General features: G+C 39.0%; 1 protein-coding gene across 3 annotated transcripts in view; it reads left to right on the top strand.

The window, feature by feature from the left end:
* Window positions 1-27,343, top strand: part of NKAIN2 (Na+/K+ transporting ATPase interacting 2) — a 1,602,249-nt gene that overhangs the window by 1,550,838 nt on the left and 24,068 nt on the right. For all 3 annotated transcript variants that reach the window (XM_006834694.1, XM_006834695.1, XM_006834693.1), the window contains one exon: window positions 667-727. In XM_006834694.1, the coding sequence (XP_006834757.1) occupies window positions 667-727 (61 nt within the window). The remainder of the gene's footprint in view (window positions 1-666; window positions 728-27,343) is intronic.

Raw genomic sequence — 27,343 nt, 5'->3', positions numbered from 1 at the left:
TGCCGTGGAGTTGGTTCCAACTCATAGCGACCCTGCACAGGGTTTCCGAGGCTGTTAATCTTTACGGGAGCAAAACGCCTCATCTTTCTTCCACGGAGCAGCTGGTAGTTTCGAACTGCTGACCTTGCGGTTCGCAGCCCAATTCGTAATCACTGCGCTACCAGAGCTCCTTTCCTCATATAGGTCGAATAAGAGTCTTTCTTACTTGTAATAGTCCATTAAATATACACAAAACCTCCTTAATATTTTTTGTTTAAAACTTTTATTTTGATATTTGGTAGAAGTTCAATTTTGGACTCTTCAGCTCTGGACTAATGAAAAATGAACTAGAATCTGATTGATACAAATGCAAATGTGAATTCATTAATGAATGGTCATAATGCTTTTCTTTTTCTTTACCTCATATAACCTGTGTTTGATTGCCAAGCAATGACCAAATCTTAAACATAAACACAGGTCAGAGAAAAGGAGAACAAGACATTTATTTATAAAGCAGTGAGACATTGCTTGAATCACGAATCCACACTGGAGTCAAGATCCAGTGATGAGGCATTTGGGAACATTGAACCTGGTTGTAAACTGCCTCCCTCTGAAAACACACTCCCCCAGCAAGATCCTGTTCTGTTGCTTTTGCCTGATGTCTAAAGTGCCTCTGTTTTGTTTCAGCTGGCAGGGTTCATCTACGCCTGTTATGTTGTGAAATGTATAACTGAAGAAGAGGACAGCTGTAAGTATTAAAGCTCTATTATGTTTCTTTCAAGTTCAAAGCATCTTTTTCACCACCTCCTACCTAGCCATGCAACTTCTCAGACAATATCATCCAACACATCATTAGAACAGGGGATATGTCTTTTGTACCCATCATAAAGTGTTTTTCATAAGAGCATACAGCATATTGGAGAAATGAAGAAGCACTTATTTTGAAAACTTATTTCTTTCTTTTCATGGAAAGACATTTTTTAAGACTATTCCTTGTGTAACAATTCTAGTAAGAAATGTAGAGAGGAGATGGAAGTGGAAGTCATTTTACAATGTGGTTAACTTCACTATTTCCTTTTTATAAATCATTTACGAGGTGGTGGTTGTTGTTAAGTGCCATTGAGTCAGTTCTGACTGAAAATGAACTTGTATAGAGTTTCCGAGGAGTGACTGGTGAATTTGAACTGCCAACCAGGCAGGTCAAACCAACTTTGCAGTCTACTGCTTATCCTACAGCACCAAACCAGTATTTTAATTTAGTAGGTACTGCTATCTAATCAGTTTCACCCAGGATTACAAATCCCAACAGTCAACAATTCGCAATAGTTCGTACAATTCTCATAAGAATTGATTTCAGATTAATGACGAAAATTTTTCTCCAGAAAAGAAATGATAATATTTCCTTTGTTCCTATATATATATATTTTTAATACATAAATGGCTAGAACTCTAGCATAGAGTTTCAGCATTGAATTCTACTATTTGATCCATAGTTTGGATGATACAACCTTCTAGAATCATCCAAGTGGCTATGTAGTCTTCTGATCTTCCACAAATGACATGTGAAAGGTTTTCATCCTCCTTTACCCTATAAGGGTAAAGAACACAGGTTCAAAAAGAACATATCCAGATCAGTCATGAGGTTCAATGCTGTCTGTGATAGGATAATATCCATGCACCTACAGGGAAGACCAGTTAATACCACTATTATTCAAATTTACGCTATAGCCACTAAAGCCAATGAGGATGAAATAAAATAATTCTACCAGCTTTCAATCTGAAATGATCAAACATGCAATCAAGATGTATTGATCATTACTGTTGATTGGAATACAAAGGTTGAGGACAAAGAGGAAGGATCAGTAGTTGGAAAATATGGCCTTGGTGAAAGAAATGATACTGGAGAATGCATGATAGAATTCTGCAAAATCAATGATTTGTTCATTTCAAATACCTTCTTTAGACAGAATAAGAGATGATTATACATATGGACCTCACCAGATAGAGTACACAGAAATCAAATTGACTACATCTGTGGAAAGAGACAATGAAAAAGCTCCGTATCATCATTCAAAACAAGGCCAGGGGCAGACTGTGGAACAGACCATCAATTACTCATATGTAAACTCAAACTGAAGCTGAAGAAAATGAAAACAAGTCCATGAGAGTCAAAATATGACCTTGAATATATCCCACTTGAACTTAGAGATCATCTGAAGAATGGATTTGATACAGTAAACACTAAAGACCGAAGACCAGAAGAGTTGTAAGATGACATCAAGAACATCATACATGAAGAAAGCAAAAAGTCATTAAAAGACAAGAAAGAAGGAAAAGGTTAAAATGGATGTCAGAAGAGACACTAAAACTTGCTCTCTAGCATAGAGATGCTAAAGCAAATGGAAGAAATGCGGAGGTACAATAGCTGAACTGAAAATTTCAAAGGTCAGCTCAAGAAGACAAAGTCAAATATTACAACAAAATGTGCAAAGATCTGGAGTCAAAAAACAAAAAAGGAAGTACATGCTCAGTATTTCTCAAGCTGAGAGAACTGACGAAAAAAATTCAAGTCTCAACTTTCGTTACTGAAGGATTCCCTGAGCAAATTATTGAATGATGCAGAAAGCATCCAAAGAAGATGGAAGGAATACACAGAGTCACTGTACCAAAAGGAAATGGTTGATGTTCAACCATTTCAACAGGCAGCATATGATCAAGAGCCAATAATACTGAAGGAAGAAGTCCAAGGTGCTTTGAAGGAATTGGCAAAGAACAAGGCTCCAGGAATTGATGGAATAAAAATTGAAATCTTTCAAGAAAGTGATGTGGCACAGGAAGCACTCACTCATCTATGCCAAAAAATTTGCAAGACAACAATCTAGCCAACTAATTAGAAGAGATCCGTATTTGTGCCCATTCCAAAGAGAGGTGACCCAACGGAATGCAGAAATCATCGGACAATCTCTTTGATATCCCATGCGAGTAAAGTTTTGCTAAAGGTAATACAGAAATGGCTGTAAGCATACATTGACAGAGAAGTCCCAGAGGTTCAAGCTGGATTCAGAAGAGACCATGGAATGAGGGATATCATTGCTGATGTCTGATGGACCTTGGCTGAAAACAGAGAATACCATAAAGATGTTTACCTGTGCTTTATTGACTATGCAAAGGCTTTCGATTGTGTGGATAATGACAAGCTATGGACAACACTGCAAAGTGTGACTATTCTGGAACACTTAATTGTGCTCATGAGGAATCTGTACATAAACCAAGAGTCAGTTGTTCAAACAGAGCATGGGAACACTGAATGGTTTAAAATTAAGAAAGACGTGTGACATGGTTGTATTCTTTCACCATAGTTATTTTACCTGTATGCTCAGAAAATAATCTGAGAAGCTGGGTTATATGAAGAAAAACATGGCATTGGGATTGGAGGAAAACTCATTAACAACCTGCGATATGCAGATGATACAACCTTGCTTGCTGAAACTGAAGAGGACTTAAAATACTTACTGATGAAAATCAAAGAGCATAGCCTTCTGTATGGATTGCATCTCAATGTAAAGACAACAAAAATCCTCACCACTGGACCAATAAACAACATTCTTATCAAAGGAGAAAAGATTGAAGTTGTTAGGACTTCATTCTTCTTGTATCAAATATCATCACTCACGAAAGCAGCAGTCAAGAAATCAAGCGACGTATTTCATTAGGCAAATCTACTGCATGAGACCTTTTTAAAGAGTTGAAGAGCAAAGATGTCAGCTTGAGGACTAAGGTGCACCTGACCCAAGCCATGGTATTTTCAATAACCTCATATGCATGCGAAAGCTGGACAGTGAATAAGGAAGACTGTAAAAGAACTGATGCTTTTGATTTATAGTTTTGGAAGAGAATATTGAAAGTGCCATAGGCTGCCAAAAGAACCAATAGATCTGTGTTGGAAGAAGTGCAGCCAGAATGCTATTTGGAGGCCAGATGGCCAAACTTCGTCTCTCATACTTCAGACATATTGTCAGGAAGGGCCAGTCGCTGGAGAAAGATACCATGTTTGGTAAGGTGGAGGGTTAGAGAAAAAGAGGAAGACCTCCATGAGATGGACTGGCAAAGTGGCAATATCAATGGGCTCAAGTGTGGCAACAATTGTGAGGTTGGCCCAGGACCAGGCAATGTTTTGTTCTGTTGTGCATATGGTCCCTGTGAGTCAGTACTGAGTTGGCACCTAACAACAAAAACCCCATAAGGAGTTAAAACTGTTGTTGCTGTTAGGTGCCGTGGAGTTGATTCTGACTCATAACAATCCTGTATAGGATTACCTGGAAGCAGCTGGTGGGTTTGAACTGCTGACCTGTGGTTCATCATACAGTGCTTATCCTACAGAGTGCCACACCAGCCCAAGGAGTTGAAATAAAAGGGTTAAAAAGTACTTCTATTCTCACTGATTATCCTTATGGGAATTTTTGCATGTGTCTACATTCAGAGGAAAAATCATACACTAGAATAATTTTTCTTGATTTCTACAAATATTCATAAATGTAAGGTTTTGAGAAAGTACAGAAAAAGAGGATGGGAATCTACTTCTCTATAATTGGACTGGTTTGAGAAGGAAATATGTGTTTCTCACTTCCTATTCATACTAAAAAGGAAGAGTCTGTATCAGATGAGGCATTTTTCTAGGTCATGCATGGAGTCCTGGTGTGGCACTGCAGGATAAAGCACTGGACCACAAGGTCAATCTGAACCACACATTTGGTAGTTGAAACCTACCAGCTGCTCCTTGAAAACCCTGTATATAGTCACTGTGAGTCAGAACTGACTGGACAGCACTTAATAATAACAACAATCATGATGTATCATCAGGATTATACAGTATATAGTTACGTTATGTGTAAAAATAAATGATGCTTGTTCACCAAATAAGCATTTCTAAAACACTCCTCAATGTATCAAGTGCTATGTTGGGGTTTGGTGGTTTTAAGATAAGTAATACAGACTCTCTCACTTCCAGGAATTTGCCATATGGTAGAGAAAAATAAGTTTGAGGGCAAATAATATAATAAAAAGTCTAGAATATATAGTGGGAGAAGACAAGAAATAAATCTGAAAAGGTTTCATAAAAGAAGCTTATTTGAGTTTGTCTTGAAAGATGAATAAATATCTATCGGGTAGCTAGTGTAGGAATGAGGTGCTTTAGTCAAAGGGGGAAAAAGCATCAAGATGTCTGCCTGCCATGCTGGGAACAGAACTGTCCGATTAGTATGATTAGATTGTATCCTGTGCTAAATGGAACACAGAGAAGATTGGAAAAAGCAGGCAAGGATGATAAAATGGGTACAACAGATTAAGGAGTTTGGACTTTATTTTATACACCACAATGGCAAGTCAATTCATGAGTAATTTATAAAAAGAGAATAGTATCCTTAGAATTGTACTACAGAGAATCATTCTGGCATCAGTATAAAGGAAATGGAGTCAGGGGACAAGATTTGAGAAAAAGAGGCTAATTAGAAAATTTTGAACAAGCTCAAGATAAGTGATGATGAAGATCTTATCTAAGACCAACATTGGAGATAGAAAGGCTAGATATGATATGAAACATGCTAAAACTATTTTATTAATGGCTTATATGTGGGTATTCTGGTAAGGGAAGGTCCTGGGAGATTCTCAGGTGTGTGCTGTGGCTGAATTAGTAGGCGGAAATGTCACTTAAGGAATATAGGCTGAGGTGAAGTCAACAGTTTGAACATGTTAAGCCTGATGTGTTAATAGATATACAAGACAAGCTTCTAGTGACCATTTGTCTTATGCATGAAATTTTATTCAAAGTTTAGAAATAATGAAAGATTTCTGGATTTTAAAAGATAGGGGTTTTGTAAATGCATTCATATATTATTATTCAGTATCTATATATCAAATCCTTGATGAAGGCAAAGTCCAAAGCTTAATTTTCATATAGAAGTTGCACTTTCCATGGTGGTTGGTTGGTGGTTATGTGCCATGGAGTCAGTTCCGATTCATAGAGACTCTGCATAGAGTTTCTGAAGCTGTAAATCTTTAGGGGAGCAGAAAGCCTCATCTTTCTCCCACGAAACTGCTGGTAGTTTCAAACTGCTAACCATGAGATTAGCAGCCCGATTTCTAACCACTAAGCTATAAACTATAAGATTTTACTTCACCTTACAACAATGCCTGTACATTTTTATCCTTATAGAAAATCTACTGACACATAAAGTCTCATAGACAGGTAATCTGTATCTCCTCAGAACAGCACTGAGCTCTCAAAGGGGGTCCCAGAAACATTAGTTCCTTAAGTAAGATACATTGCTCAATAAAGATTCCAAAACCAAGTAAGTTTGAAACTGAAAATGTTAAATGCACATTTACATCGCTGAGAGTCTTGCAGTAAAAAAGTATGTTCATTTTTTCATAATTCACTGTTTCCTATATATTTGAATGCAAAATATTGTTGTTTTTGTTTTTCATTAATATTTTTGCCTTTTAAAAAACTGTCCTAGATCAAGTTTTTGCCAGAATCATTTAGCTCAAAAGGATTGAAAGTCACCAATATCTTTTGGAAGACCGGGTGTAGCTCCAAAATATCCAATGCATTTATCCTAAAAAAGACCAAGAAATAAATTATATCTCCTTGACTATATTTTGGGCTCTGGTAGCGTAGTGGTTACGAATTGGGCTGCGAACCACAAGGTCAGCAGTTCGAAACTACCAGCTGCTCCACGGGAGAAAGATGAGGCTTTCTGCTCCCGTAAAGATTTACAGCCTTGGAAACTCTGTTCAGGGTCGCTATGGGTCGGGACCGACTCTACGGCACTTAACAACAACATATTTTGGGCAGAACCTCTTATTCTGCTTTTATTAACCTAAAACACAAGCAGACTTCTCATAGACAAGCTTTCTGGTTTTAGTCTTATTGCTCAGTGGACAAGATATTAACTTAAAAAAAAAAAAAATTTTTACATTCAGTTGGACTGACAAAATGCTTATCAGTACAGTAGCCTGACCCTGTAGGATCAGCACTGGACTGTGAACCACAAGGTCAGCAGTTCAAACCCTATACAGGGTTGCTATGAGTCGGAACGGATTTAACGTCAGTTAACAACAGTAGCATAGTGGTTAAGAATCGGGCTGCGAACCTCAAGGTCGGCAGCTGGAAACTACCAGCTGTTCCGCAGGAGAAAGATGAGGCTTTCTACTCCCGTAAAAATTTGCAACCTTGGAAACCCTGTGCAGGGTCGCTATGAGTCGGAACCGACTCCATGCTACTTAACCACAACAACAGTACACATCCTGGAAGAGATGCTGAATTTGACTGGTCCTCTATCCAGTGATCTTTGAGAACTTCCAATTCGATTCATTTATTCATGACCATTCACACATAAATAGACAACTCTGTACTTTTAGGGAACAATATTTTGGTTTTGATATTTCACACACATTATCACTGTCTTAGTACTTATTTGTATGTTCATATCCAGACACTGCTAAAAATATGGCATCCAAGACTCAAACATCTTTAGATTGAAGATTCTGTCTAATTTTGTGTAGTTATAAAGAAAATTATTTTGATCCTTAAAAAAACGTAGAGAGGAATCTGGTTTAGTACAAATTAAAGAAATATATTCTTAGTTACAAGGCCTTAAGTACAAGTTCAATGTGTCAAACAACAATAGCTTCACATTTTGATATTTTTGTTAAATTAAGGTTTCCATGATTTTGCAGTTATTGTTTTTGACTTGCCCTCAGAAAGCCCTAATTTTAGTAACTGAAAGAATAAAATACACTTGTAGCTAACACCAAAGGTTTTCAGCTACAGGCTCAGTTTTGATACGTTAGGCATCATAGCAGCAAACACAACCAGGAGAGACTTGTGGAAAAGAGGCAAAAACCTCCAGAGAGCTAAGGAGAAGATTCAAGTGCAATGAATAACGCTCAAATGTAGATATCATGAAGTAGCAATAAATCATTGTTGAAATTGTCGTTACTGTTAAGTGTCTTCAAGTTGGTTCCAACTCATAGTGACCCTATATAGGGTTTCTGAGGAGTGGTTGGTGAGTTTGAACTGCCAACCTTGAGGTCCAAACTGACCTTGATGTCCACTGCTTATCCTAAGCGACCACACCAGGATTCCAGTTGTTGAAATTCTGTTGTTGCTGCTAGGTGCCATGGAGTCAGTACCAAATCACAGCAACACCATGTACAACAGAACAAAACATTGCCCAATCCTGGGCCAACAGAATGACACTATGCCCAACCTCACAATCGTTACTACATTTGAGCCCATCGCTACTGCCACTGTGCCAATCCATCTCTTTGGGGGTTTTCCTCTTTTTTTTCAACCCTCCATTTTACCAAACATTTTATACTTCTCAAGGACTGGTCCCTCCTGATAATAAGTCCAAAGTATGAGAGGCGAAATCTGGCCATGCTGACTTCCAGGTGACTTCCAGGGAGCATTCTGACTGTACTTCTTTCAACACAGATTTATTTATTCTTTTGGCAGTCCATGGTACTTTTAATATTCTCCCCCCAACACCGTAACCCAAATGCATCAATTCTTCTACAGTCTTCCTTTTTTGTTGAAATTGAGGGAGTTAAACTGTGAGCAGTTCAAATGTCTTAGAATTTATTTTTATCTAGTCTCCTTTTTTTCTTTCTTTCTTATATTTATTTTATTTTAGTGAAATGCATATTTTAGCCATTTCTAAGTATACAGTGGAGATTCAGAAAGTTCCTGGAAACTTTGAATTAAAAGATGGTATAATTTTCCCAGGAATTTTTTTAAGTCCCCTCCTGCAATTCAATAATATTATTGTCTTATATTCATAATGAGTCCTGATGTGGCACTGTGAGCTAATGTGTCAGATTGCAAAGTCATTTGAACTGCAAAGTTGGTGGTTCAAGCTCACTAATTGCTCATTGGAAACCCTATACAGGCTTGTTATAGGTCGGAAATGACTCGTTGGCACTTAACAACAACAACAACATATTCATGATGTTGTTCGAACTCTAGTTGTCCTTTTAATCAGTATCCATTTACTTTTCTAGAGCTGTTTTATTAATATTTATACAAATATTTTAATGTAGAGTGTTACGCAGTGAAAAAGCCTGACGTTTGAAGTTTACATCTCTGACCCTCCAGTTACCCAAACCAGAGCCACAGGCCACAGGCCAACTGTCTGCGCAAACTCACAGGACATCACTGCCATCTAGTGTGCCCACAGAGACACAACAAGCTTCATAGCAGGATTCCCATTCCTCCTCCCACATCCAGACACTCATATATGGACACACACACATACATGCAAACACAGATGTGGACACACTTGCACACACACACACAGCATGTGGCTCCTGGGTATTTGAAACTGAGGGGACAAAAGGTAAGGCAGATTGGCTCATCAAGTGCATTTGGATAAGAGGTTCCAGGGTTATAAATCTGCCCTGCTGGCTCTGTGCTCACTGCCCCTCAGCAGGAAGAGTTCTTGGTCAGTGTCTCCTATAGTACGGTGGTCTACCTTCAGCCAAAAAAAGCTCCTCACCCAAGAAAAAACAAAAACAAAAAAACCTGGGACCCCTGCTCCAGAGGTGTGAGCTGGCTGTTGAACGGTATTTGAATGGGCCAACCAACACAACATACTTTTCATGAAAAAGCAGTGATACCTCTTAGGAAAAAAGGCTTTCTCCAGGAGGGCAGGCATTCCTCACTATGCTGTCTTTGTGACAAGACTCTTCGCTTATCATCTGTCACCAGCCATGCTGAGTTTTCCTTATGACCTCCAGTCTCTTCTATTTCCTTTTACTTGTTTTCTTTCACAATAGTCTCTGAAAGAAATAAAACACTCCAAGATTCCAGGCCAGGTGTGCTTTTATTATAAATGTAACTCTTTCTCTCACTTAATCTCTCAGCACTACTGTAACACAGTTGTGTGCCCATTTAAGAACTTAGTTCTCTTTTTCATTAGCATTGTGAGATTTGACAATTAGAAGAAACCCATACAGCTGTTGAAAAAATAGCATTAATACTTGAGAGAGAAAAAAAAAATAATCAAAATGATTTCTCAATTGATTATATATTCTTTTAAATCATTTGCTTGATAGTTAAATTCAACCTAAATTCTTATCATCTAGCAAATAGGTCTATTCTTTTAAGGAACACTAAAATGAGCCAGTTGCCCAAGAACAGATTCCAATTCATGCAGACACCGTAAATGTCAGAGTGCAACTGTGGTCTGTGGGGTTTTTAATGACTGATTTTTAAGAAGTAGATTTCCAAACCTGTTTGCAAAGGTGCCTCTGGCTGTATTCAAGCATTCAATCTTTTGGTTAGCAGCCAAGTGTATTTGAACCCTCTAGGGTAATCTGCCTTTTCTTAAAAGAGAATCAATGTACTTGCAAATGTTACCAAATCATCAGCAGAAAGATGTGGAATGTCATTTAAAAGACAATATTCTAAGGACAGTGAATGGTTTGGAATCAGGAAAGGTAGGTGCCAAGGTTGAATTCTTTCACCGTATTATTCAATCTATATGCTCTGCAAATAATCTGAGGAGAAGCTGGATTATATGAAGAAGAACTGGGCATCAGGGTTAAAGAAAGACTCAACAACCTGCAATATGCAGGTGATACAAGTTGGCTGAAAGCAAAGAGAATTTAAAATACTTACTGATGAAGACCAAAGACTATAGCCTTAAGTGTGGATTGTACAAAGAAAACAAAAATCCTCACCACTGGGCCAATACATAACATCATGGTAAATGGAGAAAAGATTGAAGTTCTCCAAGACTTCATTTTGCTTGGGTCCACCATCAACACTCATGGAAGCAGCAGTCAAAAAAATGAAACTACATATTGCATTAGACAAATTTGATACTCAAGACCTCTTTAAAAGTGTTCAAGATCAAAAATGTCAGTCTGAGGACTAAGGTGTGCATGACCCAAGCCATGGTATCTTCAATAACCTCGTATGCATGTGAAAGTTGGACAGTGAATAAGGAAGGTTGTAGAAGAATTGATACATTTGATTTACGATGTTAGAGAAAAAAAATGTAAAGTACCATTCAAAATATTCCTTAGAAGCTAGGATAGCCAGACTTTGTCTTTCATCTGACATATTATTAAGAGGGGCCAGTCCCTGGAGAAGAACATCATGCTTGGTAAAGTGGAAGGTCAGCGAAAAAGGCGGAAGACACCCAAGGAGATGGATTGGCACAGTGGCAGCAGCAGAGGCTCAAGCGTAACAATAACTGTGAGGTTGGAGCAGGACCGGACAGTATTTCCTTCTGTTGTGCATAAGGTCACTAGGAATCTGAAATGACTCAACAACACCTAACAACAGCAAAAAGAAAGAGTCCTGGTGTGAAACTATAGGATCAGCACTGGACTGTTCACTGCAAGGTCAGCAGTTCAAACCACCAGCCACTCATCAGAAACCCTATATATTGTCGCTGTGAGTCGGCACTAACATGCCAACACTTACCAACAACAATAAAGGAAATTATTTTAAAACAATATTGAACAATGAATTTTAGATATCTAATTGGATACAGAGGAGTCCTGGTGTGGTGCTGTGGGCTAATGTGTCAGACTGCAGTCATTTGAACTGCAAAGTTACCAGCTGCTCCTTGGAAACCCTATACAGGGTCGCTATGGGTCAGAATCGACTCAATGGCACTTAACAACAACAACAAATTGGATACAGAGTATGACGGCTCTGAAGGAAAAGCACTGGACTGCAAACCACAAGGTTGTTGGTTCAAGCCCACCAGCTGCTCCCACAAAAATTTACAGCCTTGGAAACCCTATACAGGGTCACTATGAGTCAGAAAACCAACTGGAAGACACCTAATAGCAACAGCAATTGGAGCTATGCACATGCATACTTGCACCCATCCATCTATCTACCAAGCAGAAATTCACAAACATATACCTTGAATTCTCCAAAATCAACTGGCCTTCAGATAAAAGTCACAATCGATTTATAGAATCTTTGGTTTGAAAGAAAGCCACAGGAAATTATTCACTTGTCTGAGGCTAATAATGTTCTGTTGTTTTTGTTTGATTTTTCTTCTAAAGCCTGCTGGCCTACACTTCCGTGTATTGAACTCCATTCTGTGTGTTTTGATCATTTCTCCAGTTTGTCAGGATCATTGAATTTGGATGCAATGTTCAGAGCACAATCATAAGCACTCCCACAAGGGAGAGGGAAAGGTAGGCTAACTGCAAGGTATAGAAAATACAGATAACCAAACAAAGAAAATTAAAATGACCCAGTTCTTATTCTCAGTTGACATTTGGACATGTGTCTCCTGTTGTTTTTCTTTTCCATCCTTCTCTCTTCCTTTCTGATTGTTATGGTTATGCTATGCATTCTGGTTGGTAATCTGAGATTCCTTTCTTATTATTTATAAATCATTCTTCAAAGTTAACCTAAGGGGCAGACAATTAGCAGTTCAGAAAAGATGCCAAGTTCTTGGGTGCCACGTTTACAGGCAGAGTTGTAGGAGCTGAATGTATGTTTGATGTGTCTGTTTTGCTTATCATTATCATTATCAAGCAATCAAAAGAATTACAGATGTATCATTAGTAGTTAGTATGTCATTGTTTTAGCATCTCTTTAGAACAATTGTTTTAGGATTTTGAAAGCACTGAGTAAAGTCATTTTGCTCATACGTTCCAGCCTCCTACCAAACCAAACTTGTCTTTCTTCATGTCTGAATGTTGTTAAGCGTTGTCGAGTAGGTTCCGACTAATAGCGACCCTGTATAGGTTTTCCTAGGCTGAAATCTTTATGGAAGCAGAAAGCCTCACATTTCTCCTGTGGGACTGCGGGCAGTTTCAAACTACTGACCTTGAGATTAGCAGCCCAACTCATAACCACTACATTACAATAGGATCATATTTTATTAAACCCTGAGGCTTTCTTTCCCACAAAGATGCATAGCCTTAGAAACCCAATACAAGGTTACTATGAATCAGAACCAACTTGATGGCACTTAAGAACAGCAACAGCACACAGCCTCAAAGATTTGACCAGCAAAATCATCTTGGGATCAAGGTCAAGGGAGGTGTCACCTGACTTCTCCACACCCAAGCACTGGAGCTGAACGTCTAACTTAATACCTGTTGCTTCATTTAAATTTGTTTTGTTTTTGAACAAAGGATCCTGCAAGGTTGAAAATCATTAAAAACTATTGCTTGTCATTTTAATTCAACATTTTCATTGTATAGTCCCATAAAGACTAAATGACTAGCCCAAAGTCACTGAGTTCATTTGGGATTGTCCAACACTTGCTACAGCACATACTGACTTCCTCTGGATTAGAGAGAATTAGGAGCTGCCGTCAAGAAGCACGCCTGTCTCATCCACGGCTGTATGCTCAGCATCTAACAGATCCCCAGTCTGGAGCAGGACTCAATAAGCATTTGGGGAATAAATGAGTCACTCACTCAGCAATGCACAAACATTTCTTGATCTATGGAAACTGATAAAGAAATGTGCTCTCTCTGTTGTTGTTGTTGTTAAGTACTGTGGAGTAGGTTCCAACTCATAGTGACCCTTCACAGGGTTTCCGAGGCTGCAAATCTTAACAGGAGCAGAGAGCCTCAACTTTTTCCCGTGGAACAGCTGGTAGTTTCAAACTGCCAACCTTGAGGTTAGCAGCCCGATTCGTAACCACTATGCCATCTCTGTAGACCCTCGTTTATTTGAAGTAAAAGGCAATTAGAGTGCTTTTTGCCCTTTTTTTAAACAAATGGAAGGGGTGGGGATGGATGTACAGCCACATGTACAAAAAAGGTCAGATCCTACCACTACCAACCGCTCTGTGGAATAAAACTCGAAAGTATGAAAAAGACCAGGTTTATTGGTTAGAAAGAGACTGGAGGAACTTGAGACTATGGCCCTCAACCACCCTTCAGGTCTGGAAAAGAACTCACCCTCATGGGACAATTCTCAGCCAAGCAGAAGTTAGATTTATAGGGCAGAGGGAGGGGGCAACAGCACTAGTCAGGTATGCTCACCCTGGATGGTCCATCATTCAAAATCAAAAAGGCAACATTATCCCAAGGACAAAGTTCAGTAGAGATGGAAAGGTGGGTGGAATGGAAATAGGAACCACAGGAAGGAAGTGGGATAATTGTTGTTGCTTGTAGGGTGTTGTAATCATTGAGGTAAAACAAAATATATGATTTGTTGAGTATAAAACTGATAATCTTGTCTGTAACCCTTCACTCAATTAACAGTAAAATGTTGTTTTTGTTTTTGTTTTTTAAAAAAAGGTCAAATAGATGATCCATATGCCTACATATGCCTCTTGTCAGTGACATTAAAGTGTCTATCAGTGACAACAGCCTCCCCTGAGGAGACATAATATCTTTACACTAGGTCCCCCACATGATCTCACATTGACCTTTCTCAGCTTACTATTAAATTGCTCCCTCTTGTGGTTACCGAAAAGAAAGCATGTGAGCTTTATTTTTAAATGCTGATGTTGTTATGTGCCATGGAGTCGGTACTGACTCATAGCGACCCTGTACAGGGTTTCCGAGGCTGTAAGTCTTTATGGGACCAGAAAGTCTCATCTTTCTCCCGTGGAACAGCTGGTAGTTTCGAACTGCTGTCCCTGAGGTTCGCAGCCCGATTCGTAACCACTACACTACCAGAGCTCCAAGTCTAAGTTGAGTCTGACTCTTCAGCAGTCACTTCTGATTTTCTCTCTTTTCCTATAGTATCTGCTCCATGTAACTATTATGCTTCACATACTATTAAATTTCCTTTATACTGAACTGTGAACCATGAGTTCATCGGTTCAAACCCACCAGCTGTTGCTCATAACCCTATACATGGTTGTTATGAGTCGTAATCCACTCAAAGGCACTTAACAACAATGATTCATTTTCTGATGCATATAGACACACCATGATCACATTTAAACAAATCAATTATTCCCAAATCAAAAATAGAGAGGAAAGGAATAAAAACTAAAAAGACCTAAAATCATTGTCTATCCTCTGTTGATTCAGAAGAACCAAGACCTTGTTTCTAAAGAATCAATACAGAGCTGACAATATTCCAAATAGTCATATAGAACCCATACCTGGGCTGTAATAAAACAGATGTTTTGTGCAGGAAATACAATACATCTAGCTAGATGGACTTGAGTTATTTGTAAAAGAATAAGCATCGCCCTTTGTTTTAATTAGGCTCAGTAGGAAAGAAAGCCAGAGCAAATGAATGGGAAGTGATGGTATTCACTGAAATGATTAAAAGAAAAATAAATTTCATTTTAATTATGCTGTTTCTTCTAATTCTACGATACCTAATCCAATTGCAATGGGTGTTGTATGCTTGATTCTGACAGTCACTCTTTAAAGTCTGCATGGATAATGACATGAGAAAAAAGGCAGGTAAGAGGCAGAAAAATGTGATGGTTTTAGCACCAGGACATCGATATACATGCTCACAAAATAAAGTTGCTTAGGATCCCTTAGTCCCATCTAGAAATACAAATACAAGACAAAGAACTGGCACGGGAAACTGAACTCTGTCTAAAAGTCCTGCAAATCGGAGATGTGTTACAAAGACTGGCCATTCAAAGTTAGTCTTTTGATAAATGATGTTGGCTTACTTCCACTTCATTACTTCCAGTTGTGGCATCTAATAGAAACAGAAGGCTGGACTTCGATATATCTTTCTTAACAGCAGGAGGACTGAGAAATACTGAATCTCTTAGGATGGCCACCAGGTATACAGAACAAAAGCATCAGACAGAGGCAGCCTTACACATAGCATTTGAAAAGAGTGTCTTGTAATAAGTGCTCTTGGTTCCAACCCTCAATCCAGTGTGACATTTAAATGAGAATGCATTACCAAAGGAGACTCAGGGAGGTTTCTACTATGATTGGTTGGCATTGTGTGGTAGGAGTGAAGGAGAAACAAATGTAAAGCTCACAGGAGGTGCAGTTTGTTTAAATAATAGAAAGTAATTAGGCTGAAGACAAAAATCAGTGATGGCATTTTATAATTACAATTAATTTAAAGGTTAATTTCCTTTGGTGCTAAAATCTTATTTAAAACATTTACCAGGAAAGAAAATTAGGATGTTACTATCAAGAGACATAGAGTGCTTCTGGGAATCCATGTCTATTATCACTTGAAAATTAGGTTAGGTCCAAAGTGGGAATTTCAATTCAATTTTGTATATAATAGATGGTGGTCAGGTCTAGGAGTCTGAGGGGTTGGCTGGGGCAGGCAGTGGAAGATTTGCATTTTTTTGTTTGTTTATAGGATTAATTGCAAATGTTTCCAACAAAGGAGCCTAGTTTATACATGAACAATCCTGACACAAAAAGAAAATTGGATATGGATCGCTGCCTTTGTAACTAATGAAGTTGATGTTAAAGAAATTCCCAAGAGCAGAGCTGCAAAGGGAAGCACATCTCGCATATCCATATACTCTCACTTCTGAATTAAATTGAATAGGGGACAGGATTTCTGTTGACTCCAAACCTGTCAATCCTATTCCCCTCTCTCAAGTTCCAGCGTTTTCATCACGGTTTTCCCATTGGGAATTGTCGTGCCTCAGGTTACAAATACTAAATATTTCCAATTCAGCACTTCATATCCCTGGAATCACTGTAGACTAGCGGTAATAGCCGCAGGGAAATAGCTCCTTTGCATGGTTTTTTTTCTTTCCTATTCACTATGTCTTTGCGGATTTGCTCCTTTAAACATCTTATTAATACCATTGGTATAGGAATCCATCCCAGAAATATGGAATTGTGCAGAATCAGACAGCTATGAATAATATAAGCAATCCCTTACTTTAATCCTCTAATTTTACAGAGTAGGAAAGGGACGTTCAAATCGACTTGCACAAATCCAACTATAACTTAGAAACAGAACTTGGAACAGAAATAAGGAATCTTGATTCTAAATAAACTTTCCACATTATTTCACTGAAGATATATCCTTTTAACAAATATTGACAGAGTAACCACTCTGCTGTAGGATAAGAACTATACTGCTAACCTTAAAGTCAGTAGTTCAAGCCCACCAACTGCTCCTTGGAAATTCTATCCAGGGTCACTATGAGTTAGAACCAACTCAAGGCATTTAACAACTACCACTCTGCACTAGACTGTGTGTTAGTCAGTAGAGTTGAAATCAGGACCCAAACTAATACTTTCTTTGCCTTCACAGAGCCTACAGTCTGGCATGCAATTTGAAGGAGAAATTATAGTAAACCTTGAGAAGAGTTCAGATAAGGAAAGAGAAGGGGCACCGTGGAGTACAACCTGGGGAGTTTCAAATAGTTTAGGAGACATGAACATTCTTCCCTGAAAAAATAACATTTCACATGAAGCCTAAAAGATCAGTCAGGTGGCACAAATAGGAGTCCAGGTGTGGCTCTGTAGGGTACGTACTGGACTGCTAACTGCAAGGTCAGTGGTTCAAACCCATCAGCTGCTTCTTTACAGGGTCGATATGAGGCAGAACCAATTCAGTGGCACTTAACAACAAGCTATTAACAAAAAGATTGGTCGTTTGAATCTTCTTAGCACCATAGAAGTAAAGCTTGGCAATCCTTTGCTATAAATTACAGTCATTGAAAACCCATGTTGTTGTTGTTAGGTGCCATCCAGTCAGTACTGACTCATAGTGACCCTATGCACAGCAGAACGAAACACTGCCCTATCCTGGGCCAATCTCACGATCATTGCCATGCTTAAGCCCGTTGATGCTGCCAGTTTGCCAATCCATCTGGCTGGGAGTCTTCCTCTTTTTCTCTGACTCTCCACCTTACCAAACATGATATCCTTCTCCAGCGACTGGTCCCTGGAGTATAAGAGATGAAGTTTGGCCATCCTGGCCTCCAAGGAGCACCCTGATTGCTCTTCTTCCAACACACATCTGTTGGTTCTTTTGGCTGCCCATGGCATTCTCAATATTCTCCTCCAACACCATAACTCAAAAGCATCAATTCTTCTACAGTCTTCCTTATTATGAAAACCCTAGGGAGGGTAATTCTACTCACACAAAGTCACCATGAGTAAGAATCAAGTCATTGGCAAACTCACAAACTTACTAACAGTAACCACTTGTCTGTGAGTTTATGGCACTATGGTGGTTTAGGTGTTGCTGTGAAGCTGAAGGCTGTGCCACCAGTATTGTAAATACCAGCAGGGTCGCTAATGCTTGACAGGTTTCAGCCAAACCTCCAGACTAAGACAGACTAGGAAGAAGGAGAGGCAGACTACTTCTGAATGTTTAGTCACTGAAATCCCTATGAATAGCAGTGGAACATTGTCAGATATACTGCTGAAAATGAAAACATTATGAATAGCACCAGAATATTGTAAGATAAAGTGCTGGAAGATGATCCCCTCAAGTTGCAAGGCACTCAAAGTACAACTGGGGAAGAATTACCTCCTTAGAGTAGACTTGAACATGATGATGCAAATGAAGTAAAACTTTCAGGGCCTTTGTTTGCTGATGAACACAGCTCAAAATAAAGAGAAAAAGCTACAAACATTTTTTAATAATCAGAACATAAAATGTAGGAAGTATGAATCTAGGAAAATTGGAAGTATTAAAAAATGAAATGAATCAATATCCTAGGTATGTTGTTGTTGTTAAGTGGTGTCAAGTTGATTCCGACCCATAGCGACCCTGTATAGGGTTTCTGAGGAGCAGCTGGTGAGCTTGAACTACCGACCTCGAAATTCAAATGACTTTGCAGTCTAACACATTACCCCACAGCACTACACCAGGACTCCATCCGAAGTATAAGTGAGCTGAACTGGACTGGTATTGGCCATTTTGAATCAAACAATCTTATGGTTTACTATGCTAAGAACAGCAAATTCAAGAGGAATGGCATATCATTCAACATCAAAAGAACATTTCAATAAAAATACCTTATAATCCATCAATTCCTCTACTTGGTATTTATCTACAAGAAATACGAGCCATAACATGAGAAGATATATGCACACCAATGTTCATAGAAATATAATTTACAAAAGCAAAAGGATGGAGACAGCCTAAGTGCCCATCAATGGAGGAATGGATAAACAAACTTTGGTACATACACACAATGGAATGTTATGCTACAATGAAAAATAACAAGGATGCTGAAAGCCACTGCATAACATGGATGAACCTTGAAAACATTATGCTGAATGAAATTAGTCAATCACAAAAAGAGAAATACTACATAGGACCATTATTGTAAAAGCTTAAGAAAAAGTACCCACACTAAAACCATAAAAAAAAAATTATTTGTTGGTTACCAGGGTGAAGGGGGTGGGACAAGGGGACAGAGGGGAAGGTGGAGCACAGGGTAGGGAATAGACACAGGATAGTTTGGGTGCTGGGGGGGGGGGCTGTGGCAATATACCAGAAGGGGGAGGGGAGTGGAAGAACAAGATGGATGGAAGAACAGTTAAGCAGGTTTGCATGGGCTTAGTGGGACAGAGGTAAATAATGATATATGTTCAACCTTGGAACAACCGGGCTCTGGAATATAGGGATTGGGGCATGGTTTGAATGGGTAAAAGAGGGAGGGGAAATAATGTTAAGATTCTTGACTATCTTTTGAATCTTGCCAACTGTTTAAAATAGACAATTGAGGGAGAGAGAAAGGAATAGCCAGAAACATCACCATAGAAATCTTATAAGTCTGTCTTCAGCCTATAAATGATTGTTGTTGTTAAGTGCCATCGAGTCAGTTCCGACCCATAGCAACCCTGTATAGGGTTTCCAAGGAGCAGCTGGTGAGTTTGAACTGCCAACTTTGCAGTTCAAACGGTTTTGCAGTCTGGTGCATTAGCCCACAGCACCACACCAGGACTCCCATAACTGATTGGAATACCTAAGATGGGGCTAGAACTTACCTAGTGAAGGAGACTTTCTGCAGAGGCTTTGCATTGCATAAGACCAAAGGTAGAATCCTGATCCTCATCCAGAGTTTTCTGAGGTGGGAAATTTCCACTTGAAAGGACAAGCAGACCAGCCTGAAGCACCTAGAAGAACAGAAGATACTTCTTGGAAGAAAAAACAGCAGGAAAAATCAAAAACAATAATGGCAGTCTGATGACTACTAAAGAACAAGCAAGTTGTTCCCCGGGGAGCCATCAAGTCAAGCAGTCCAGTCCCGTCAGGGAAAATCCCCTTCCAAGACTGAGACTCAAGGGGAATATACGAGGAGGCTTGTGGTCTTGCTGGTGACCATGTTGGTATACCGATAAGAGGAAGGGGGAATAAATCAATGAAGTTGTGAGCTAAGTTCGACTATGTTCAATAAACTCCTGTCAACCTGGATTTAGACCAGGTTGGCCAGCAGTATGATGAAAACGGGGATACCTGGGCCCAGGGACAGAGACAAGGCCACATAGGACTAGAGCAGAGAGTAAAGCATCCGGCTGATATGAAGTGAGGGGAGATGCACAAGAACACCCATACTTGCAGATAGTAACCATTTGACCTGGCCTCAATGGCTGGATGATCAGAACTCAACTAGAGGAAGAAAGAAGAGGAAAAGAGTAATCCACTACAATTTTATGTACTTGACCTATACTTATAGATGTAGTAGCTCAAAAGTGGGAACAAATGTCTACAGTGAGGATCATTCCCACCCCCTCGGTACACAGGGTTGACAGGGATGGGCAACTTAGACATTGGCTGCCCAAAATAGGGGGACCACAAAGGAACAAAGTGACTGGCTTACAAGCTTTCAAGAGGGAGCCTAGTTTCAGAGGGTATGGGGGAAGATAGAATATCCACTGTCTGGACGGGGCTGGTGAAAGGAGATGGGGATAAGACTCTTGTAGTTCAAAAGTGAATAATTGTTATCAGAACTGATTATGACTGTTGCAAATGCAAAGGTAGATGTTTTGTAACCAAAGGAGGGAAGTGGTTGATCTTGTAGTCCAGAAGCGGAGGACCCTGGGACCATCAAGGGAGAAGAGTAGAGTGCGGGACCCTATCCAGAGAAGCAGTGACACAAGAGATGAGAGCAGAAATGAGACATGAAGAGATGGTGCGGCTGGGGACTCTGGACTCAGGGAGGGAGAGGGGCTGCATGTTGACAGCTGAGGTGGCAGGCTTGCAAGGCGTTACCCTTTGGTTGTTTGAATGGTTGTATATTCCTGAGTGCTTCAGTGTACATCCAAAAAAAAAAAAAAACAGAGGGAATGAAAGCAAATGCTGTTGAATGATGATACATGGAGGGGATTGTAATGTTACAATGAAATGAAATATGATAGGATCAATGTAAAGCTGATGTTCTTCCAGTAAACTATCACCTAAATCACAATAAAAACTTAAATTTAAAAAAAAATGTCAAGATCTATCTTGTAGTTCAAAACTGTTTATGATAGAAGAATATCCACACACCTACAAGAAAGACCAGTTAATACCACTGTTATTCAAATGTATGCACCAACCACTAAAGCCAGGGATGAGGAAATTGAAGAATTCTACCAACTTCTTCAATGTGAAATTTACCAAACATGTAATCCAGAAGTATTGATAATTACTGGTGATCTTTAAAAACAAAGATCAGTAGTTAGAAAGCATGACCTCAGAGATAAAAATGATGCTGACATTCACATGAAAGAATTTTGAAAGACCAATGATTTATTCATTGCAAATGCATTTTTTAAACAACATACATATGCACTTCACCAGATGGAATACACAATAATCAAACTGACTACACCTGTGTGGAAAGGCAACAGAAAAGTTAAATTGTTGTTGTTATGTGTTATTTAGTCAGTTCTGACTCATAGTTACCAGGTATAGGCTTTCCAAGAAATAGCTGGTGGATTTAAAATGCTGACCTTGTGGTTCACAGTCCAGTGCTAATCCTACAGAGCCACACCAGGAGTCCTGAAAAGCTCAATATCATCAGCCAAAAGACCAGGTGTTGAATATGGATCAGACCATTAATTGTTCATATGCAAATTTAGGCTGAAACTGAAGAAAAGTAAAAGAAGTCAACAAGAACCAAAATATGCCCTTGAACATATACCACCTGAATTTGGAGCCCATCTCAAGAAAAGGTTTGATGCATTAGACACTAATGACTGAAAACAGGAAGAGTTATGGGATGACATCAAGAGCATCATACAGGAAAAAAGCAAAATGTCATTAAAAACAGGAAAGAAAGAAAATACAAAAATGGATGTCAGAAGAGACTCTGAAACATGTTCTCCAACATAGAGATGCTAAAGTGAAGGAAAAAGTGAAGAAGTAAAAGAGCTGAGCAGAACATTTCAAAGGGCAGCTAGAGAATACAAAGGCACATATAATGAAACTTGCAAAGACCTGGAGTTTGGAAACCAAAAGTGAAGAACATGCTCAGTTTTTCTCAGGCTGAAAGAACTGAAGAAAAAATTCAAGCTTCAATTTGCAATATTGAAGGATTCCATTGGCAAAATATTGAATGTTGCAGAACACATCAAACTAAGATGGAAGTTATACACAGAGACACTGTACCAATAAGAAATGGTCTACATTCAACAATTTTAAGAGGTAGCATGTGATCAATAACAGATGGTACTAAAGGAAGAAATTCAAGCTGCACTGAAAGTATTGGTGAAAAACAAGGCTCCAGGAATTGACAGAACACAAATTGAAATTTTTCAGCAAACTGATGCAGCATTGGAGGTGCTCCTTCATTAATGCCAAGAAATTGGAAAACTGGTAGAGATATATATTTGCGAGCACTCCAAAGAGAGATGGCTGCATAGAATGTGGACATCATCAAACAACATCATTCATATCACATGCAATTAAAATTTTGCTGAGGATAATTTTAACATGACTGCAGCATTACATCAACCGGAAACTACCAGAAATGCAAGCTGGATTCTGAAGAGGTCATGGAACTAGGAATATAATTTATGTCATCAGATGGGTCTTGGCTGAAAGCAGAGAATACCAGAAATATGTCTAACTGTGCCTAATTGACTATGCAAAGACTTTCAACTGTGTGAATCAATAACATTGCAAAGAATGGGTATTCCAGAATACTCGACTGTGTTCAAGAGAAACCTGTACATAGACCAGGTTCAAACAGAACTAGGGGACTGGTTTAAAATCAGGAAACATGTGTGCCAGGGTTGTATTCTTTCACCATACGTACTCAATCTGTATGCTGAGCAAATAACCCAAGAATCTGGGTTATATGAAGAAGAGCATGGCATCAGCATTGAAGAAAAACTCATTAGCAACCTGTGATATGCAAATCATACAACCTTGTTTGCTGAAAGTGAAGAGGGCTTAAAATAGTTAATGATGAAGATCAAAGATCATAGCCTTCAGTATGGATTGTACCTCAATGTAAATAAACAAAAACACTCATAACTGGACCAGTAAATAACATCATGATATAAATAGAGAAAAGATTGAAAGACTTCACTTTGCTTGGATCCACAATTAACACTCATAGAAGCAGCATACAGAAAATCAAACGACATATTACACAGATAAATCTGCTGCACAAGTCCTCTTTAAAGTGTTCAAGAGCAAAGATATCAATTTGAGTACTAAGGTGCACCTGACTTAAGCCATGGTATTTTCAGTAGCCTCATATGCATGTGAAAAGTTGGACAAGGACTAATCAGGACCTTAGAAGAACTGATGCATTTGAGTTTCATGTTGAAGAAGAATACTGAAAGTACTATGGACTGCCAGAAGAATAAAGAAATCTCTTTTGGAAAAAGTACAGTCAGAATGCTCCTTAGAAGCCAGCATGGTGAGACTTTGTCTCTCATACTTCAGACATGTTATCAGGAGATAGACATCATGCTTGGTGAAGTGGAGAGCCAGTGAAAAAGGAGAAGACACCTAAGGAGATGGCTTGGCCCAGTACGGGCTCAACCATAACAACAATGGTGAGGATGGCATAGGATCGCACAGTGTTTCGTTCTGTTGTGCCTAGGGTTGCTGTGTGTCTGAATGGACTCGATGGCATCTAACAACCTTACTAACAAAAATAGGTGTGCCTTTTTTTACGAGAATTCCATTTCAATCTGCATCAACCAAATATATGCCATAATTCATGCAGGAATTTTCTTGTATTTTCAATAAGTTCGGTATAGTAAGTCCAGTTTCCCCTTTCCCAAATATCAATAAACCTGTTAAAGTAACCAGTGGACATTCCCTAGCCTAAAGTTGATAGTTATCGTTCTAAAGAGATGAAGCATTTTGTGATTTCCCCGTCTGTAAACTATAAAATGATACAAAGATTATGTTAGCAAATGTTACAAGGCTAGGAATATTTCTCTATTGGATAACTGATTATAACATTCACATTCTATTTTGTTTTTCTAAACATGTGTCCAATAAATGTGCCCACAACCCTAGTTAAAACTAGTACTTTAAATGGGTTATGCATTCTAAATATATCCTGGATGTCAGCTGAGAAAACATACTCAATCTTGTCTAATTAATTCATGTATAGCTTGTAATAACTGCTTTCTACAATTCCAAATGAAAGTCCAAATCACATATAACTGAAAGCAATTCTAACAATATGAAGATTAGGTGAATAGAAGCTATCCAAATGGCCTAGCACAAAAGGAGCTCACACATTCCTTAAAGGTAAAGTTTGCTTAGTTATTTGATCAAATTCTGCATACTTCTCCACATTTATTGAAATCATCAAAGACTAGTTCTATGAATCCGGTGGTGGTGGTGGTTGTGTGCCGGGGAGCTGGTTGTGACTCATAATGACCCTGTATGGGGTTTTTGAGACTATAAATCTTTATGGGTGCATAAAACCTCTTTTTCCCACAGATCAGCTGGTAGATTAGAACTGCTACCTTTTTGGTTAGCAGCTCAGCTTGTAATCCACTACCAGATCTGACTGTTTCAGCTCTTCCCACCCTCTCCTCAACCCCTTGCTGCATCTACACCATTGATTCTCTTCCTCATGGAGATTACATCTGAACCACCTTCATTCTGGAGAAGAGGTTTCTCTAAGACTCCCAATTTTGAAAGTATTTAGGAACCTTTCATTTTCTCATGCACTGGATCTTCTTCCTCACCATCTCTCTCTCCAGGAGTAGCACTGGTAAGAGTTGCTCTTTCTAGGATTTTCCTTGCACTTCCATCTAGAATTTTCAACACCCATATCTCTCTAGGCTCAGATTCAGTTTCTCTATTTCTAATTTTGAGCTGCTGGACATTACTGGAAGAAATCACTAAACCCTGCTGCAAATAGGTTCTCGCCACCCTCTACTGTTGTTGCTTAGTTACACTCTCACGCAATCGTCATTTCATACTCACTGTGGGGCCTGATCTAAACCTTTCTAGGTTCCTTAAGCCTAACAGTCAAATCTAAGAAAATCAAAGCTATCAAACATAAACTCCTTCCATTTTTTTCTCAAAACTCTCAACAGTTCATTGTAGTTACAGTTATTCTGTTGTTTCCTTGCAACTCTGCTGAAGTATGAATGAAGCAGATCAAATTTCTGTCTTCAAAGTAATCCTTCTGCCAATCCATTGACTGAATCCCCTTTTGCATAATTCAGGATGCTAAGTTCCTCTATATCTGTAGTCTCACTCACCCCATTAAATTCTGTCTCATAGACCACAAAGCAGGTTGGTCTCAACCTTTCTGTTTTCTTTCTGGTAATATACAAGGTGATTTCCAAAAGTGTTTGAAATAGGGAAGTTCAGTTTTATCAGATACAGATGTATTTATTTATTATATATGTGTGTGTGCACATAGGGTAGTTGCTTTTTTTAAGTGTTGTCGAGCTGTTTCCAACTCATTGTAACCCTGTATAGGGTTTCCTAGGAGCAGCTGGTGGATTTGAACCACTGACCTTGTAGTTAGCAGTCCAGTGCTTATCCTATAGCACAACTCCAGAATTCCATATGTATGTATTTATATGAACCCAATGTGGCACAATAGTTAAGCATTCTCCTGCTAACGAAAAGTTTCCATTCTGAACAGCTATTCCACAGGAGAAAAGACTTGGAAATCTGCTCAAATAAAGATTACAACCTAGAAATCTTATGGGACATTCTACTGTGTCATATAAATTGGGATCTAATCAAAGGCAGTCAATAAAAACAACAGATTATATATACAGATACAGATATAGATAGATATGAGAGGACGTCAAAAGTTTGTGGGAAAATGTTATGAAAAGATAATGGATGTTTTCCACATACTTTTTGAAGTCCCTGTTTGTGTGTGTGCACGCTATCATTCTTTTCCTACATTATGTGGCTTTCATATCAGTGTTACCTAAGTGGAAATTTGAAGAGTTTCCATAAACCTACCTTAGCTCTCCTCAGTTTCTGCTGGTGATTTTATACCAGTGACATTCTATGCAAAATTCTAATAGAAATTTCTCTTCACTAAGTTTTAACCCCAACTATTCCTCTTGCCAGTAATGAGCAATACATCTTGATTGCATGTTTGATCAATTTCAGATTGAAGAAGTTGGTAGAATTCTTCTATTTCATCTTCACTGGCTTTAGTGGTTGGTGCATAAATTTGAATAGTAGTGGCATTAACTGGGCTTCCCGGTAGGCGCATGGATATTATCCTATCACAGACAGCATTGCACCTCATGACTGATTTGGATATGTTTTTTTTTTGACGATGAATGCAACGCCATTTCTTTTCAAGCTATCATTCCCTGCTTAGTAAACCATGTGGTTGTCAGATTCAAAATGGCCAATACCAGTCCATTTCAGCTCACTAATGCCTAAGATATCGATGTTTATGCGTTCCATTTCATTTTTGACAACTTCCAATTTTCCCAGATTCATACTATGTACATTCCATGTTCCAATTTTTATTGGATGTTTACAGCTGTTTCTCTTCATTTTGAGCTGTGCCCCATCAGCAAATGAAGATTCTGTGGGCTTTTCTCCCATGAGCTTAACTCCATTCAACCAAGAAGCAGTTAGTTGTTCGTTCAGTTGCTGGGACTGCAGGTCGTGTGGCTTGCTGGGTGAAGTTCTCTCCTAGGCGAACAGTCTCAATGACCATTTGTCAATTCCTCCTTCAAGGCCGGTGCCGATTTGGACACCGGTGCTGGAATGAACATCCTGGAGCTCCGGGTGGAGGACGGCAGCAACCTCAGTGATCCAGCCATCCAGGTTTTCCAGATCTGCTCCATGTGGGGGCAGCAGAGACCAAGGGAAGCTATCAGTAGGTTCTTTCCAGGGTGGAGCTAGTAGAAGGAGCAGTGAATTAGCCTTGTCTCAGAGCTCATTTGCATCACTTAACTCTGAAGAACAAAAGGATGAAAAGAAACTACTCGAAGAAATTGTAAAAGATGTGGAGGTTTGTGAATCATCAGGGCAGTGGATGTT

This window comes from Chrysochloris asiatica, unplaced genomic scaffold, assembly GCF_000296735.1.
Source record: "Chrysochloris asiatica unplaced genomic scaffold, ChrAsi1.0 scaffold00013, whole genome shotgun sequence".
In the NCBI taxonomy this organism is placed as follows: Eukaryota; Metazoa; Chordata; class Mammalia; order Afrosoricida; family Chrysochloridae; genus Chrysochloris; species Chrysochloris asiatica.
Note: the sequence above shows the minus strand (reverse complement) of the source record. Positions and strands in the feature narration are given on the sequence as shown.